The sequence below is a fragment of the Lepisma saccharinum genome, chromosome 15, assembly GCF_977018435.1.
Source record: "Lepisma saccharinum chromosome 15, izLepSacc3.1, whole genome shotgun sequence".
In the NCBI taxonomy this organism is placed as follows: domain Eukaryota; kingdom Metazoa; phylum Arthropoda; class Insecta; order Zygentoma; family Lepismatidae; genus Lepisma; species Lepisma saccharinum.
In genome coordinates, this window is record NC_139243.1 from 7,802,425 (window position 1) to 7,820,195 (window position 17,771).

The 17,771-nt window shown below is 38.4% G+C and overlaps 1 protein-coding gene across 1 annotated transcript in view; it reads right to left on the bottom strand.

The window, feature by feature from the left end:
• Window positions 1-16,124, bottom strand: part of LOC145999384 (18S rRNA aminocarboxypropyltransferase) — a 28,760-nt gene extending 12,636 nt beyond the window's left edge. The window contains exons 1-3 of the mRNA XM_083136329.1: window positions 15,920-16,124; window positions 5,172-5,330; window positions 2,039-2,232 (exon numbers count right to left, since the gene is read on the bottom strand). Of these exons, the coding sequence (XP_082992455.1) occupies window positions 2,039-2,232; window positions 5,172-5,328 (351 nt within the window). The 5' untranslated portion in view covers window positions 5,329-5,330; window positions 15,920-16,124. The remainder of the gene's footprint in view (window positions 1-2,038; window positions 2,233-5,171; window positions 5,331-15,919) is intronic.
• Window positions 16,125-17,771: the final 1,647 nt, after the last annotated feature.

Sequence of the window (17,771 nt, forward strand, 5' to 3'; positions counted from 1 at the left end):
GGCAGCCTGGAACACCTGCAATTGCTGCTGCGTAGCCGGACTTAATCGGAGTTCACCCAGAAAGATACAGCTCGTCAACTCTAGTTCACTTCAAGAAATAATTTGTCATTGTATGTTTTACTATTATGTTATATTATTATAAAAAAAAAATTTGCCAAATTGATCTATAGAAATATATTATGTGCGATGTCAACATGTTGTATTTTGTAATGTACATGCACCAATGTCCCTCAGGGGTACTTTCGGTGTGAAAATTGCTAAATAAAACTCAAAACTAAAAAAAAAAACTCCAAACATTTTCCTATGTTGAGCCATTCTCTTAACTCCCAGTATGGTCTTCCCTCTTTTGGTAGGCATCTCCTACATATATTGTTCCCACTCTATTCTAGGTCTTCCTCCTCATCTCCCTGCTTCCAGTAACACTCACAGATGTCAAGATAGCAACAAATACACCACCCTGAGAACCAGCGTCTGAAACATTGGTCCATACAGAAACTTAAGACTGTGGTTAAAAGTCACAAAAGAGTGGCAGACACAATGGTGAATAATAATAATAATCACGAGTATAAAATGCAGGATGCGTGAAATTTTTCACCTGGCACCTGAATTTTCAAATCAAAGCTAAAATAACAATAATAAAAATTGAGTTCGCTTATGAAAATTTCCAATACCTTTCTTTTTTTAAAAAAATAATGAGTATGCTATGTTTTTCTAATGCTTGTGTGTTTTGTGTATCACGTGTGTCGTTAAATCAAAGTGATAAACATTCCAATATATTTTTTTCATTTGCTAGTCAAATTTTAAAAACTGCAGCGACATGATAGAGTTTGGCACATATTACAACATATTGCATACTTATTCTTGGTGTTACCAGTTGAGCCTTCTTTAGGAAAGCCACTCTGGCGCAAGAATGAATTACTTTTAATCCAATCTTGTATCAATTAATGAAGTATATGTTTTAATATCATATTTCCAAATTGTGTGGCTTTATCTTAGTTGAATTCATAGCTGTCTTAGACCATATTTGGAAAAAAAAATGAAATAAAAGACAGCTGGCTCCTCAGAAAAAGAAGTTTTTCCTACCCCTGATAATAATAATAATAGTAATAATTTTGGTAAGAATTTACAATACCGGACCCTTCCGTAATTTCTATCCTACTTCTTATACTCACGAAATATGTAGTCCCGATGAAGTATCTGAGGTTAATATGTGGGGGTGACGTGTTGAAATTGTAAAATAAGCTTTTCAATTACTGCGATCGTTCTCCATATACAAGCATGGAAACCATGTTTGTTCAACGTAGCGTTCACTTGTTCAGTAATCTGCGTGTGTGAGGAAGATGGCAACTTTGAATGTAGGAAATAAAGTTCTTTCTTTCGTAAGTTTTTTTTAGTGACTTTACTTGGGTACATACTAATAATACAGGGCATTCGTTCATATTTCGCATAGTCAATAATTTAGGTCACTTGATCACGATTGTGTAGTTACATAAAATTTGTCACTCAAGTGCTACGAAACTGACATTTTTTTACGGTACACCACAAACCATTCAAAGTAAGGTTAGGTTAGGCAAACATAGTTAAAATTTCATTCTAAAACATAAAATATTGAAATAACCATTGTCTTCGTGGAGAAATCCAGGGTTTCTGTTCCGATGCGGACCACTTAATTTAGCTTATTTTGCAATTTCTACATGTGACCCCCAAATTTTAACTTCAAATTCGTGATTAGGAAGCCTCAATTAGTGAGTATGCTAAATATTACAAAAATCGGGGAGGGGTCCGGTATTGTAAATTTGCTCCATAATTTTCTGTACGAAGCAGGTAAGGTTCACCCCGAGCCTGCTCTGCCACCTACCCATTGGCAATATGATATTACCCATACAATAGGATATATGTAAAATAACCAATGTACTCCATATTTTTTGAGCTGTAACATAAATATAGTGAAGGTAAACGCAACGTTTTGCACTGGAACCAGCAAATTAAATAATGTATTTCAAGAGCAAGGAAGTTCATAAGTAAAATATATACCTGCCTTTACCCCTAAAGGAGTGAGAACAATTCCACTGAACTTTTGCCCGAGCCTCAGGGTGCGCACAAGCCCGTGGCGAGACAACTTCCGTCCGGAACACTTCTTGGGATCGCACTGCTCCAGGTCCCACATGGCAACGGGAAATGGCACTTTTGATGGCCTCTCTTCTTGCACAACACCATCACTTGATTCGTCAGCTGGAACATGGAAAAAGAAAGTACTGTAAGTCATTGGCGTAACTTGGCGGGGAAGAGCACTCCCCCTAACATTTTCAAGTTAAAGGTACTTTTGTTCCTCCTATAACCTGACAAGTTAAGTCCGAATATGCGCAGATCGCTGCGGAGCACTTCCTATTACGTCATCCTCCCCACCACTCTTGCACGTACTGGTCTGGCCTTGAGAGTACCAGTGGTGCCAACTCAGCCAAATTAAGCTAAAACAAATATGACATCAGTGGTTCATTTTATTTAATCTGGTCTTTGAAAATGCATGCGGTTCACGGATCGTAAACTGTAGTATTACGCATGTGCGTTAAGGTTTATAAAGAAGAGAAACTACTGGGCGAATGACTTCATTTTCTGAATGCGACATCGAGCAGTTACCTGTTTTTTTTAAAGCCGAGTGTTTTGTTTATCGTACAACAATCACTACGAGAAGGCAATCTGATAACACACTTGTCTGCATTCTCTTTTACAGCATTGAAATGTTCTTGCTCTTTACTCTTGGCTGCATATTTTTGAAATGAAAAAGCAAATCATGCCGGGTTCAACAAAATCCACAATTTGCTCTGAGAAGCCCCTTAGAGGACAGGCCAGAGAAATTGTTTACAATGTTGCAACATATTTGCAAAATCAGGAGTTACATAAACTTAAGTATAATGTTGTCAAGTCCACAAGTGCCGCCACGGGAGTATCTAAATGGATGGTTTCTCAAGTTTTAAAAGAAGGAAAAGAGTCATTGGCGAAAGGTGAGCTAAATTTCTGTACTCCCACAGGTAGAAAACAGTTAATACAAATTTAGTTGAAAATCCTCAGACCATTCCGCTTCCTCCAGGTTGCAACACTGCGAACCAAAGTTGACGCAGAGAAGGGAGTGGGAAATGTGGTGTGAGGTGCGCAATAGCTATTTGCAGTGTCTTGTTTTTAAACTTGTCAAGTTATAGGATCTTACAAGCATAGAAATACAGAGTAAGTTTTGAATCTCGTAATTGTAACAGTAGTTTAGCAAAATAATCGTGGATGTTATTTTTACGGGATAGGATTTTTTTTTATTCCGCCCACAAAAGTTAAGCCCGAAGTTTGATTCTGTCCTCTGAAAGTTAGGGCTCAATTACACCCATGCCATAAGCTCTATACACTGAACAGTGTGTAAGCTAAATGCACATGCAACCATAAGAACAAAAATTATTCAAACTGAAGATGTTTTATGATGTGTGAGGTGAGCGAATGTGTGTGTGAGAGAGAGACCAGATGGATCTCAATGTTTAAAAAACATACAAAGGCTGTTGCAGAGAAGGTGAGACTAATTCCTGTATAGAAAAACCTCCATTGGCTAGCAAATGTACTAGGGTAAAAATTTGGTTCATTAGCTGCCGATTGAGACCAAAATGAGCGCAATAGGTCCAAAAGTCGTGACTGCGTAGCAGTTAAAAGACAAGTATGTACATGGACCACTCCAAGAATCTTTAAAATGAAACAAAAAAATTACAAACCACAAAATTTTTATTCAGAATCAGCCATATCTTTTTCAAAATAGGCACCATTGACAGCTAAGCAAGCGTCCATACGCTCCTGCCACTTTGTGAATGTCTTTGAAAATTCGTCGTCAGGTAGCGAACTGAAGAAAACTTGCACTGCAGTGATCACTTCTTTGTTCGTCATGAAATGACAACCACGTAAAGTGGCCTTTAAAAGTGGAAATAGCCAAAAGTCGCAGGGTGCAAGGTCCGGGCTGTATGCTGGAAAATTTCTATATTTCTCTTAGTCGCGTAATCCTGAAAAGCCCGCACGGAATGCGGGCGTGCGTTATCACGGACGGTCTTTGTCCAGGATGCAGAAGCAAAGTGCCTGATTCGTGCCCGTCTTCGAACAACTTGTGCCATCGGTACACTGTGGCTCTACTCAGTCTGTCTTGATCGGCATATGCCTGTTGAAACATTGCATATGTTTCCCCAGCACTTTTCCCTAAACGCCAACAAAATTTTATGGCATGTCGCTGTTCATCTTCAATACACATCGCTAAAAAAAATGTTATACACAAAAACCTGGAGAGGTAAACTAAACACATTCCACGTAAATCAACACAGCTGCTCACTAACATGGTTTCGCAACATGTGACAACTTGCTACGGAAACAGAATGAGTCATCCTACTAGTGCCGAAACCATAGGCAGTGCTGCCAAGCCAGGAAAAAATCTGTCCCACCTTCTCTGTGCCAGCCTCTGTTTTTCAGTTGTTTTATTAACTTTTGTTCACAGCATCCATAATGAATCCCTGTGGCTTGTGATTGTACAGAGACCTGTGGAGTGTTCGCCCATTTTTCATAAAGCCATACTCCAAAGTTTACTGATGTGTGCGAGAGCAGTTTAACAAGACCTACAGTACAAATGATACACCTTGTGTTTACTCAATTTACATGCTGCAGAACATCAATACTAGGCATTAATTTAGGGAAAATTTAAAAAAAGATAGATTGCTGAAAAGCTTGCCTTTTATGTACCTGCAGGAAGATTTTTTAAAATTAAATTACAGTGCTGTTGTAGCACACACAAATAATTCCTCAATTACAAGCAATTCGATAAGAGCTGACCTGGTGTCGGGCAAAGATCCAGCCGAGCCTTAGTAAGAAGACTCATTAGCTAAAATATAGTACATTTATACCATTATGCAGACACACACACACTAGGTTGTAGTTGCAAACTGATCAAATAACTAATCACAGCATGGAGGAAGTTGAGAATCATTTGTGAGCAAAGATGAGGATGAGTGATGATATGATGAAATTGATGAAGGAACACTCGCAAAGAACAGCCATGCCCACACCAAGATTTGAACCCAGGACCTCTGGTGTCATAGCTTCGCTAGAGGCCGACAGGAACTAGTCTTAAACGATATATTAGCACACAACCACATTGTCACCTGAGCAGTTGTCCTTCTCCGACTCATTCAACTGAAGTGCTGTCATGTCACTTGAGCAATCATCCTCAGAATATTTGTCACTTCTCTTCCTATGTCCAGATTTTTCTTTCTGTCTTCTGGATTTATCTCTGGACTTTCCCGATTTTGATTTGTGCATTTCTGGAAAGAGAATAGAAAGAAAATAACACCATTTGTCTGGAAATCATGTATATGTGTAGCTCAATTTCTCATTCTTTGGATGACGTGCATCGAGTCTCATCACAAGTGTGATCTGGCTTTAGAGACTAAAGTTCATTGATTTTTTTCCAAACAGCTCTGCAATTTGCTACATGATGCTGGGTCAACAATGACATTTTGGGACTCCAATTGGGGATTGTACCTGTGGCGCTCTACAGTCTGCTTTGATTATACGACGCACGCTTTTAGAAGCGATATCGGGCGGGGCCACGCAGAGGGTGTGCGTGGCGATCAGCCAATGGCAGGAGGAGTGCAACGTTGTACGGTTAGGAGACTGCGGCACGGAAGTTAAAAGCCGTGTTCTGTATTTTTCTTACATGCAAGGAGTTTTCATAAAACTCGCCACTTTAAGGTTCATCATAAGATGGGGAAAGACATTTTGAACCTGACTGTCCAAGTCCCATGAATTTCCGTCGCCTACAGAGGGAGTTATCGTTCCTTGAAGAAACACGGGAAATGTCACCTTTCATTTCCTTCCGCCTGTTTTTTTCGTTGCCACCGTGTTGACGCAGCTGAGTTGTTGTGTCTAGAGAAAACTGTGGGTGTTAAATTCGTCTCGATATAAAAAATGGCCCTTCATTGTTCTGGGCGTTCTCGAACATTGAAAGTCTGGGTCACTTTGAGTTCAACGTTTTCGTAGCAAGGCCGGTGTAAAATTATTCGCTTATCGTTCACTCGTGCGCCACAAAGAACAGTCTGTGAAAAGACCAAATACAGCCCTTTCGTGCAATAGTGTGTGTTCCGTGTGTTCTTTTTATTTTAAATAATGTCACTCTCGAAACCTGGCACCAGTAGTACAGGTACCAAGGGTACAATAATACATTCACAAGGGAGAAATATTATTTTTAAAGTGTATTCGTACTTCAAGGAATTGGCGTCGGAAGAAGTGCGTGCTGAAACAGTGTTTTCACATGGTAGAGAACTTACGGCTAAAGCTTGTGGTGTAAGTGTTCATACTGTGTCGCATATTGTAAAACAGGGTAAAACATCTACCACAGAAATCGATGAACCCCTATTTAAATCTCCTGGGAAACATACCAGAAAACAGAAAAATGTTACTAGCTTAGATGATTGTGCGTCATGAGGGAAAGAATTAATTACACTGGTTATTCTACTTCTATGGGGTTAATAAAACGGTTGGGCTTCAAATATAAAAAAAACAACGATGGTCGTAAATTTCTGTTAGAAAGGGCTGTAGTTGCTGTGAGAATTAAATTTTTGAGAACAATGCACAACCTGAGAGCAGCTGGTGATAATCTTCGCACGTCGAATCAGGAAGAGGATTTTCACAAGGAAGTGGCCCGAGACAGCATAGTGCAAAATCTAATCATTAACTTCCAGGAGAGTGACTCGGAAATAAGTTAAATCAGTGACACGGAGACCGAGGAAGACGACGAGAGCGGTGATGATGACCTGGCAGTTCCTCTACAATAAATACCTTTAGCTTCTTTCAGGTATGGGTTTCTCGTATATGCTACAGTGATATGATATTATAATCCTGTGTAGAAATATTCACTATATTATTTCACTGTACTCATAGTCATATATACTGTGCATTCATTATCAAAATAATGGACACCGCGAATTTTCTGTACTACCCTTGCGCTAGCAGTAAGTTTGGCAACAGCGCAGTAGCACTGGCTGGGTATTGGCCGAACTCATGTTCCTTCTAAAAGCGTACGCCGTATAGTTATTCAGTATTTGTATTGTAGGCTAAAACGAACAGTGACAAACATCATCTTCCTTTAGCCTGCGACTATTTGTGGGCCAAAATTATGATTGTATAACAATGAAGAAAGCATTTAGTGCTCGAAATGCATTTGAGATTTGGAGATACTAATTTACACATTTTAAAGTTGCATAAATTATTTTGTGAGAAATCATGTTGAGAAAAGTGGCCTGCAACCACACTCATAAGAAACATTTTTCTTTCACATGGAAAATGTTATGTATACGTGCTGAAGGGGAAGGTAAAGCAAACAAACTTAATAATCCTAATCTATTCAGAATGTATAAATAACAACACTGTAAGATTGTTGGAGCATAATTATAAATAATGCACAAACCCAAGTTGAACCCACTCATGTAAGGCATAGTCCATATCAATTCAGGCAGGCAAAGAAAAAATCTTACATCTCAGATGTTATTGAATTAAACATATGTTAAAATTCAGGACAAAGAAAGAAAAATGTATTTTTTTTTTGTTTTGTCCCAAAAAAAATCCTGGCTTGAGATACAGGCTGCCAAAGATGGCGCCTCGGGCATCATTTCTCACATGCAATTTTCGGCAAAATATTAAAATGCTCTATCTCTGGAGCGGTTCAAGATATTTTGTTGCTCTTTTTTTTATTTGAAAGAGAATAATTTTCTGATTAAAATGATAAGCTCCGTTTGGAAATATGTGTCCAAGTTCTCTTGCTGTAGCCTTCTGAATTTCTTTTTTAAAAATCATTATTTATATATATATATATATATAATTTTTACTGTTGATCAGTAATATTCCCTGAAAAGGAGAACTTCCACTTTTGAGTTTAACAAGTTTTATAAACAATTGAAAATTTTGCCATACATAAACCACTTTCCATTACCACATTCTCACATATTGGTCTCATGAAATCAAAATCTAGTCTTATTTGACATGGCATTTTAATTCTTCATAAAGATAAGTAACAGACACAGCTTTCAAAACATATTAAAGCTTCCAAAATATATGTGCAAGTTCCAAAACATATTACAGGTTCCAAAGCATACCACTTCTGTGCACTCTGCTTAGAACTGAAATTAGCAATTCAATGAACTAAAAATTTGTTCAACTGCATCAGTATCTTCCTTTCATATTGAGTGATGCCTTCCTGTTGAATCAATAGGAACTGGGGCACCCACGAGCTTTAAAACATCGCGAATTGGAAGTGAGCACTGGTGGTGGTGTTGCTGTCTTGCAGTTGGAAATCTATATCCAGCAGCTGGTCCATGTGGTAGGCGACCATTTCATTTAACTCACAACTGATATGTATAACCACTGCAATCCACCAGTCACAGTCATACACACATGCCACAAACATCCCTCTTTGTAGGTTGTGAATCTGAATATTCTCCTGCCGTTTCTGAGATCTTGGTTGGAGAAATGAAATTTCTTCTTTCTTGCTCTTTAAAATTTGTGCAATGTAGGTTCGCCCATCACTGCAAGTCCAGACATGTGTCTTCTGAATTCTTTTTACAGGGATAGTTTGGTTGGACCGTTCTTCTATTTTCTGCTGGTGGAATTCTTCAACTTCCTCTTTGGGCAACAGGATGAGGGATGTTGATGTATATGACTTCACCACTCTTGTAAAATCCTCGGCATTCTGAATTGCAGTTGTACTTGGGCTGGAAAGATTATGTTTTGTAGCGTGGTGCTTCCCAAGGCCTCCTACACCATCGCAAGGCCCCTTCCCATGACCAGTAGCACTGTATACCCACTCCATTGGCACAAGTGACTTAGTCAATTCAAACAGTTGGTAACGATTTTTGAAGTGACTAGGGGCACCATCAGAAATAATGATGATATTTTCTGCCTGTGATTGCAGCTGTTGTTGAATTTTCCGTATTGCCAACAATGCATGTGCCGAGTCATGTCCTCTGTCATCACTTATAACTGCAACACTTGTGGTCTTGTTTTCAAAATATGTGACTCCTGTAAAAATTGAAACTTGGTCATTACTCCAGTGATACCCCTGTACTTCTTATGGCAGAATCACAGACCAGCAAAATTACAGGGAAGCGCTAAACATAGTTGTTCAGCCTCTACACGTCCCTTCACTTCTGCAATGCGTTGATGTTGCAATTTCTTCAGATGTTGGTGTGTTACTGCTTTCACTGTCCACTTCCCAAGTTTGTCGATGAAGGTGTCAATGGCAACAGTTTTCTTAATGAGTTTATTTTCCTCCCACGTTGCATATGTAACTTCCGAAGAGTCATCTGCTATGTTTTCCAGACCAAGTGTCTGTAAGGCAAGTCCTCCCTTTCCAGGGCAGTCGCCACAAACAAGTCTCTCGCTCTACATCACAGACTACTAACGACTTCTCACGTCCAACCAAGGAGTCATATGTCACACCTTCAAGTATGTTGTTCAAAGTTACCACGCAAAGTTCAAAATTGGCACAATACACACACAAACAGACATCTCTAGGTGGGTGTGGAACCACCCACTTAGGTCGTACTGCATAAAATTTTGATCTTCCAATGTGGAATACTGAAAGTTCCTTCTTATATATGGCGAAAGTTTCTTTAATACTGCGGGTAATGTATCTTTTCACTTTCACCACTTTTTCTCCTGCAACTGTTATAGTGATAGTGTCTTTTTTGTTGGCGCTCTGGCAAGAACAGTCCCATTTATCTTCCAGATAAAATGACTGTGCAACTTGAACATGTGATTAATTCACAGGATGACCATAATAGGGATCCGGTTTTCCAAACACTCCTTTTGCAGACCTCACATTTCATGTTTTGTCCACCATGTATTTTGGTGCAGATGGAATGTGGTGCAAAATTTGTACCTTAGAAAGGGACACTGGGATAATTGTTAGAACTTGCACTTTTTCATTGTAGGATTCACACGATTCAACAGCTGAATTGATGTATAAATTCCCGGCAAGTTGCACAAGCTAATTTTGGTTCATTTTCTTCTGCAGATGGAATTTCTACTTTGAATAATTTGGTCAGTTTTATTTTGGTGTACTCACCCACAGCTCAGGCCCGTATCCAGGAAGGGGGCCGGGGGCTGGCACTGCCGCCAGCCCCCTTGACATTAGCTAAAACTATTTTGTATGCTAATTTCTTTGAGGTGAAGAGTGAAAATGTAGACAGCATATATTATTTTGTTCACAAGGGATAAATTCACATAAGATGAACAGCAGCTATTAGATTTGTTCATCTTGTTTGTGAGCAGAAGTCTAAGTACCCGAAAGTATTTACAAGATTCTCTAGACTTCAGAAAGTTCTTTCATAGGGGAGCTTCTATATCTGTAACTTCCCTGCACCTGTCGCAACCTCTCGTTTGACAAATATCTGGGACTTTAAAGTCATCATCCACATTGCATTCACAAATGTCAAATGACAACAGATCCATAGTTTTGGGAACCAAGAGGTTATTGCTTCGGCATATTGTAGGCACTATGATTGAAGTGAATATTGTACATTTGTACTTGTATGATATAAATACCTATATCATCAAAAATAATATAGAGTGTGTAGCAGTTAATTAACACTTCAATAGATGTTTTAGAAGATACGGAAAAAGCTGTAGTTTTTGCATGATAAACCTGCGAGCTCCCCCTGGTGATCAATTCTAGCTACGGGCCTGCTCCAGCTTCAGTAATTTCTCTGCGCTTTCTTGATGCATACAGCTTACGACTTGACTTCACTGACCATGGTTTCTTAACAGGGCTAACACCAAACCTCTATAGCTGACTCATTCAGGGAATCTAATTCTTCTTCTGCAGTTACAAATTCTTCACCATCCACACCATGGGAGTCATCTTCTTGTTCAGTTAGTGTCATTAATGATATTCTGTCAAAGCATCTAGAACACAGAAAGTCATCACTGGAAACTTCTTGACTTTGAAACAGAATCTTGAAATGAGCACTCTTATTCCTAACCTGAAGAGAGCCTGTTTTTTTGCTACTCTTATATATATCACTCTTTTATGGACATGCAAATAGTCAGCACACTTCACTCTGTGACGTGGTCATTACTTTTAAACAAAAAATGTTTAAGAAAAGAAATTAGCTTTAAGCAATCCAAAAAAAAATGACTAACGACCACCTCACATCAACATTGGCCAGTCAGAGGAAACAGGTTGAATACTTAACATTAAAGTAAACTACGAATAAATCCTACACAACTTTGCTTACCCCTTTTTTAACTACCAAGAGTTTAGGCCACGATGTTGACTTCAGAATACCATGGATCATTTCTCGTACCCAATACTAAATTCACAGCTTTCCATCTTTTCCATATTATTGGATCACTGGTCCAGCCATATGTGATCGTCTAGTCACGGCATTTCCAGATCCGCAAATACAGAAATGATTACAACTAGAACTCCCTTGGTCCTCTCCAATTTTCTCATTTAACCGAAAAAGAACTACTCCATTAAACAGTTTAGTAGATGACTAGAAAGATTAACTATGTTGATGCCAAAAACAAAATTAGCCACGTTGAACTTTGAACTAGAAGTCCAGAAGGTTCTGTTACATTCTGGAATAATATGGATAGTTCCAGAATGTTCTAGATGGTTCTGTTACATTCTGGAAATATCTGGAAGCTTCCACATTGTTCCAGAAGACCTTTAATGATTTGGAAGGTTCTATGTCAAGAAAATCCAGAAGAATAGGAACATTTCACCAGTTTCAACTTTGTTTAATTTATTGTTTTAATTCCATCACATTGAGCACACTGGTCCAAGAGTGGATTTTTTTAAAAAAAAAAAAAAAACATTATGTAAAATTCCAGAACCAAAGTGGCATGTTCTCCTTTTCAGGATATGTAGTACCCTTAGATATACAATTCCTGTAAATACTCAGAATTTTTGAGATTGGTGTTTTTGAGACCAAAAAGTTAATAAAAACTGCAATAAAGAAATTAGCCACGGAAGTTAAAACATGAACATTGTTTATAAAACCTGTTAAACTCAAAAGTGGTTCTCCTTTTCAGGGAATGTAGTAACTGTATGGTACTGATCAACAGAAAGAAAAAAAATTGGCATTGGCATTTTTGAAAAAAAAATATTTTTGAAGTTTCAAAAAAAAATTCAGAAGGCTACAACAAGAGAACTTGGGACACATATTTCCAAACGGAGGTTATAATTTTAATCAGGAAATTATTCTCTTTCAAATTAAAAAGAACAAAAACAAAAAAAAACAATATCTTGAACCGTTCCAGAGACAGAGCACTTTAATATTTTGCCGAAAATCGCACGTGAGAAATGACACCCGAGCCACCATCTTTGGCGGCCTGTATCTCGGGCCAGGAATTCTTTTGGACAAAAAATACGTTTCTTACTTTGTCCTGAATTTTAACATATGTTTAATTCAATAACATCTGAAACTATGAAAGTAAACCCCCTGCCTGAATTGATATGGACTATGCCGTAAGTACATAGCAAAGATAGAGAAAAATCTGCACAAACAAGTGGTGAGAAGGTAAAGTTTACGTCTCTGCATTGTACTGCACCATGAAGACACATATAAGGTGTGGAGGAGATTGTGGCTCACACATTCTCAACCTTGACCATACTGAAAGTGATATGATCAGCACCATGCTCCAGCTGCCTTTACCCAAAAGTTTGCCCTGGTACACATTGATTAGAGGGTGAGTGAGCTCCATAGTCATCTTCACAGACATAGTAGGGAAAATTCCCACCCAAGCTCACCCACCCTGCATGGCTGTCAGATGCCCTGCCATTCAGATCACTATAGTCTGCAGTGATGTAACTTAAATAAACCTGTCCAATGCTTATTTATAGAGAATTAGTGCAGAAAATGAATGCCGATAAAGGAGTTACCGAATTTAGACTAGAGCCAAAATAATAATAAATTGACTATCATTTCCTAAATCCAAGCTACCTCAGCATCAGTGATTTATCAACACCACAATATATTTTTTTTGGTAAATATGCGATATCGCCCAAACGGATTTCTCCAAATTTACAGGAGAAACTACTTACTGAAATCAGTTTCTGTACCATTGTCAAAGTTCTTCGAGGTATTTTCTTTCGCGGAAACTGAAAACTTCACCATAGAATGGTGTAGAACAAGAAATAATCACTTTTTATGTAAGGAACTTGCATTTTCTGTAAAGCGACAACATTATGCCGTTCTTTCCATTATCTACCTGCAGATGGCGCAAGCGTCAAAAGTCACGCGGTCTCCCCATTGTTTCCAAACGTGCAATTTCTTTTACGAGGTTTTTTTTTTTAAATTTAATTATGCTTATACTACCTAACCGGGGAGCGATTTTACAATACCGGGAATTTCTCCATTTTGTTTGAAATTTGGCATACTCACTAAATTAGGGCTCCTAATCACGAATCTGAAGTTAAAATTTGGCGCTCACGTGTCAAACTTGCAAAATAAGAGGGTCAGTCATCGCAACCGACAATGCACAATTGCTCATTATTTATCGCAAGATTTTCCGTTTCGAATACTTAAAGAACGAAATATATATATTCCTGATATTACTACGACCCTAAAATTTTTTAACTATGTTTCCTAGCCTAACCTAACCACGTGCCAATGGTTCGTGGGGCTAGCGCCAATGGTCCGTGGGATTCAGATTCGTGTGCAGATTCGTGATTAGTGACCCAAATTAGGAGATACAAATTAGTAAGTATCCGAAATTTCAAACAAATTGGAGAAATTCCCTGTATTGTTAAATTATACCCTAACCGGTAACGGTTCTGATTGTTTTATGATTTATCCTAGCACAAAGACTAATTATCGTAGAATTTGAAAATCATTGTCAGACGAAATTTGAAAATTCCTTAAAGTAATGAGTGCTGTATGGACTCGAAAATAAGTTATTTATGTTGAAAGAAAACTTGAAGATTACCTTACGCACATCTCATGGACAAGATACTCTCAGTCGCCAACCGACAGTAAGTAAATATCATAGAAGCTTGGGAATGAATGTAGAAGTAAATCGGAACCTTAGTATAATGCATTTAGGGACTTTATTTTAATGCTAAGGGAACGAAACCTAACCTGCCTAACCTAACCACGATAGCATATATTGAAAAAAATATTTAGTGATCGCTAAAACTCCGCATTATGTGTTAACATACATAAATCGAAATCGAACTATGTAAAAATTGCATTCGTAGCATGATGAAATCGCAATAAAACAAAAGGAACTTGGGCAAATTCTGGATTATCCCATGCTTAACAATTTTTTTAAACTTAGATCCTATAAAATTACCTTTCTTGTGCTTCAAAAACATACGGTAACGATTAGCTAAGCCGGAGACATATTTCTTGAAATTTACAGGAGAAAAGACGAGAAAGTACTTACGGAATTGAGTTCTTGTGGACTTTCTGAAGCCGCGGAAATTGTATTTTCGAATCATGCAACTTATTTGGCCTGTAAGTAAGGTATTTTTGTCATTCATGCATCTCCGTTGCACGATAGCTCGTGCCACCATTACCGTCGACTACGTGAATCAAATGTTCCGTACGTTCGATTACGTAACCTCCTGTCAGTGCAGCAACCACGTGGTAGTTTTACAAGATGACGTGTGAGCGTTTTTTTTTCCAATTAAATTTTCGGTAACATTATAGTATAAGGGAAACGGATTTCTTCAAATTTACAGGAGAAAGTACTTACGGAAATCATTTTCTGTAGCGTTGTGGAAGTTCGGGAATGTAGTTTTGATCCATTTGAATGCGAATGCATGTGGTTTTCTACGAAAATCTATTTCCGACGTGCTATTGTTGCTGCCGCCATTTGCTTTCTGGGTAACACTTTACTATACGGGAGACAGATTTCTTCAAATTCACAGGAGAAAGTACTTACGCAAATCATTTTCTGTAGCGTTGTTGATGTTCGGGAATGTAGTTTTGATCCATCTTAATGCAAATGCATGTGGTTTTCTACGAAAATCTATTTCCGACGTGCTATTGCTGCTGCCGCCATTTGCTTTCTGCACGAGAGCACAATCCGCAATATTGCTGCTGCTACAAGCCGATGTTGTCCGTATATGCTAAATTGAACGAAAGGAGTGCTAATGGAACCTAACCTAGTAGGCATACCTCGCCCCCGTGATGGTTCGTGAGGCTATCGTGAATTCTTGGGCTAACATCAATGGTTTTGGGGGCTACCCGTGGATGGTTTGTGGGAAATAAGGAACAACAGTAAGTACTCGTTAATGTAAGAAATAGACATTATTTTCGTTAGAAATTCATTATTTCACCTACTACGTTAGCAATGTAAAAAAGTGTGAAATATATGATTTATAGGTGTTTCCCTTATACTATAATAGTACCCAATTTTCTGTTTGCCTAACCTAACCTTCCGTGAATGGTTTGTGGATCAATTTTCGCTTAAAAACCTCATGTGAATAGTTTGTGCGGCATTTATCAGTTCATAAGTTTGGAAACACTGCACATCAGCTGACGATACTGCATATCAGCTGACAATAGACAACGTGAGTCAAGATTTGCCCGCCGAATTAGCAACGACCAATAAATAATTATAATGTTAAAAATAACGCTTTTTTCATGGGCAAAAAAAGTGATCTAAAGTTGAAAAATGTTCTGCTATGCATATGAGGTAAGTAGAAATGAATTTTATTTGAAAATAAACGAGTTAAATGTGTCTCCGGCTTATCTAACTGGTACCAAACATACAACAGACAACATTCTTCTATGTATTCATAGATATCATTTTCACTGGTGTCTGCCAAAACTGCACTTGTCTAGGCGAACACGTAAATAGAGATCATAATGTGTAAAATTATAAAATTAACACTATTTACCCAGTGAATAAGTATCATATCAAAATCTCAAAAACATTAATTTCTTACTAGAAATTTAACTCGGTATCCAAGCGGAATTTGAATAATTAAGTCATAACGTAACTAAAATTCTTTAAGACGCCAGAAATAAAAAAACTATCAAATCCACAACAAGAATTATAATTATCTATCTCCCTTGTCCATCACGAACCAAACCAACGTTTTTCGACAAAACACTGTTGAATTTCTTTTCTCTCTCTTAGACGGGTTTCATTTCTCGCACAACGAGAATACAGACGAGAACCTCTGCCCTCTCATCGTGTGACATCAGGATCAATGCTCTCATTGTTTGGTGAAGCAGGTTTAGGGCTCTTAGCATAAAAATAAAATTTTCGTCAAGTCCCAAAAAATTGCAGTGTATTGATCGTGTTTTTATTCTAAGAGCATTAAACATAACAACAACAGGCTCTTCTGACTTACGTCAGACAGACGAAGGGCGTTGTGAACTCAAAATGGTCAATGGTGTGCGATAAGTGCAGACAAGGCTAGAGCACAGTTACAGCGCCTATATAGAATAACGTAGTGTGGAAAACGGCATGCTTCTGCGCTCTCAGGCTGGTTCCACTCGACAATGATACCGCTAGAGGCGCTGGTGTCGGTACACGTGCTAGGCATTCGTCTGCTTATAATGGAAGTAAATGGAGTTTTCGCTGCAACGTCTGATTCTTTTACATGAAGCATTTCTATGAATGTGATAATTGCTATGATATTTGGTACAGTGGTCGCGAAGATATTAACGAACATTCTAGACAGTCGACCACGTTCTGTTATCGTTATACTTTCGTTAATAATACGGGAGAAAAAATACGCGTGGCAAATAAATTTTTGTGTATGAATTAGGTTCATTATTATTATCATCATCATCATCATTTCTTTTAAAGATATACACACTGAAGCATTTGTATTTTGGATATTTATCTCTTTTCTTCTGCTTTAAACTAATCGCGGCGATGATGATAATGATGATTGCATGAAACGACAAGGGGAACCCCACAAAACTATCTTAGTGCCATCGACATGAGTGTAAGGCAACTTTCGAACCAATGGGACAAGCGACACGGGATGTTCACACTGTCACACTAGGACACACACTTCCAGATTGTAAAATAGCATTCATTGCACATGAGGGTCCCAACTAAGTGACAAGCGACATGGTGCCTTCAGTCTATTAGCAAGCGTTGCAAGCAAGCTTGCAACATGTTGCCTTGGTTTGTTGTTCGCGCATACGCGATGCAATGAGTGTCTTGCTTTAGTGAGATTGCGCACCAAAGCGACAAGCGGCACGCGACACTTATCGCTTGAGGTTTTCACCAACCGAACGCTGGCCTGTGCTTCCCGTCATGCCGCTACGATGTGAAATGTTGCTCTTGATTGGCTCCTTTCCAAGCAACTTGTGTCACTTCGGTATGAAAGTTGCCTTGGACCGAATGACCCGTGTCGCTTTGGTGTAAAATCTCCTTGAGGAAACGGTGGAGTCAGAGCTTTTGTCCCTATGGTTCGAAAGGCTGCATTATTTCCGACTGCTCGCTTTCAAGCGACATTTGTGGTTTGTCTCCTCGGTATGAAATATCTCTCAGGATACTATTTATATTCTAATAACATAGAAAAATAAACTCTAATACACAGTCCAAGACCTGACGTCCGGAATCACATTGCGATGTTTCTTCTTGTGTTACGCATGCTATTTATTTATTAATTTTATTTTACTTTTCTTTCCAAATTAATGCCATTTCTTGACTGCAAATCACTCCACAAATATAACTGTTTCCATCAATTCACTTACCGCCTTTCTAGAGAAACAAATCTACACAAT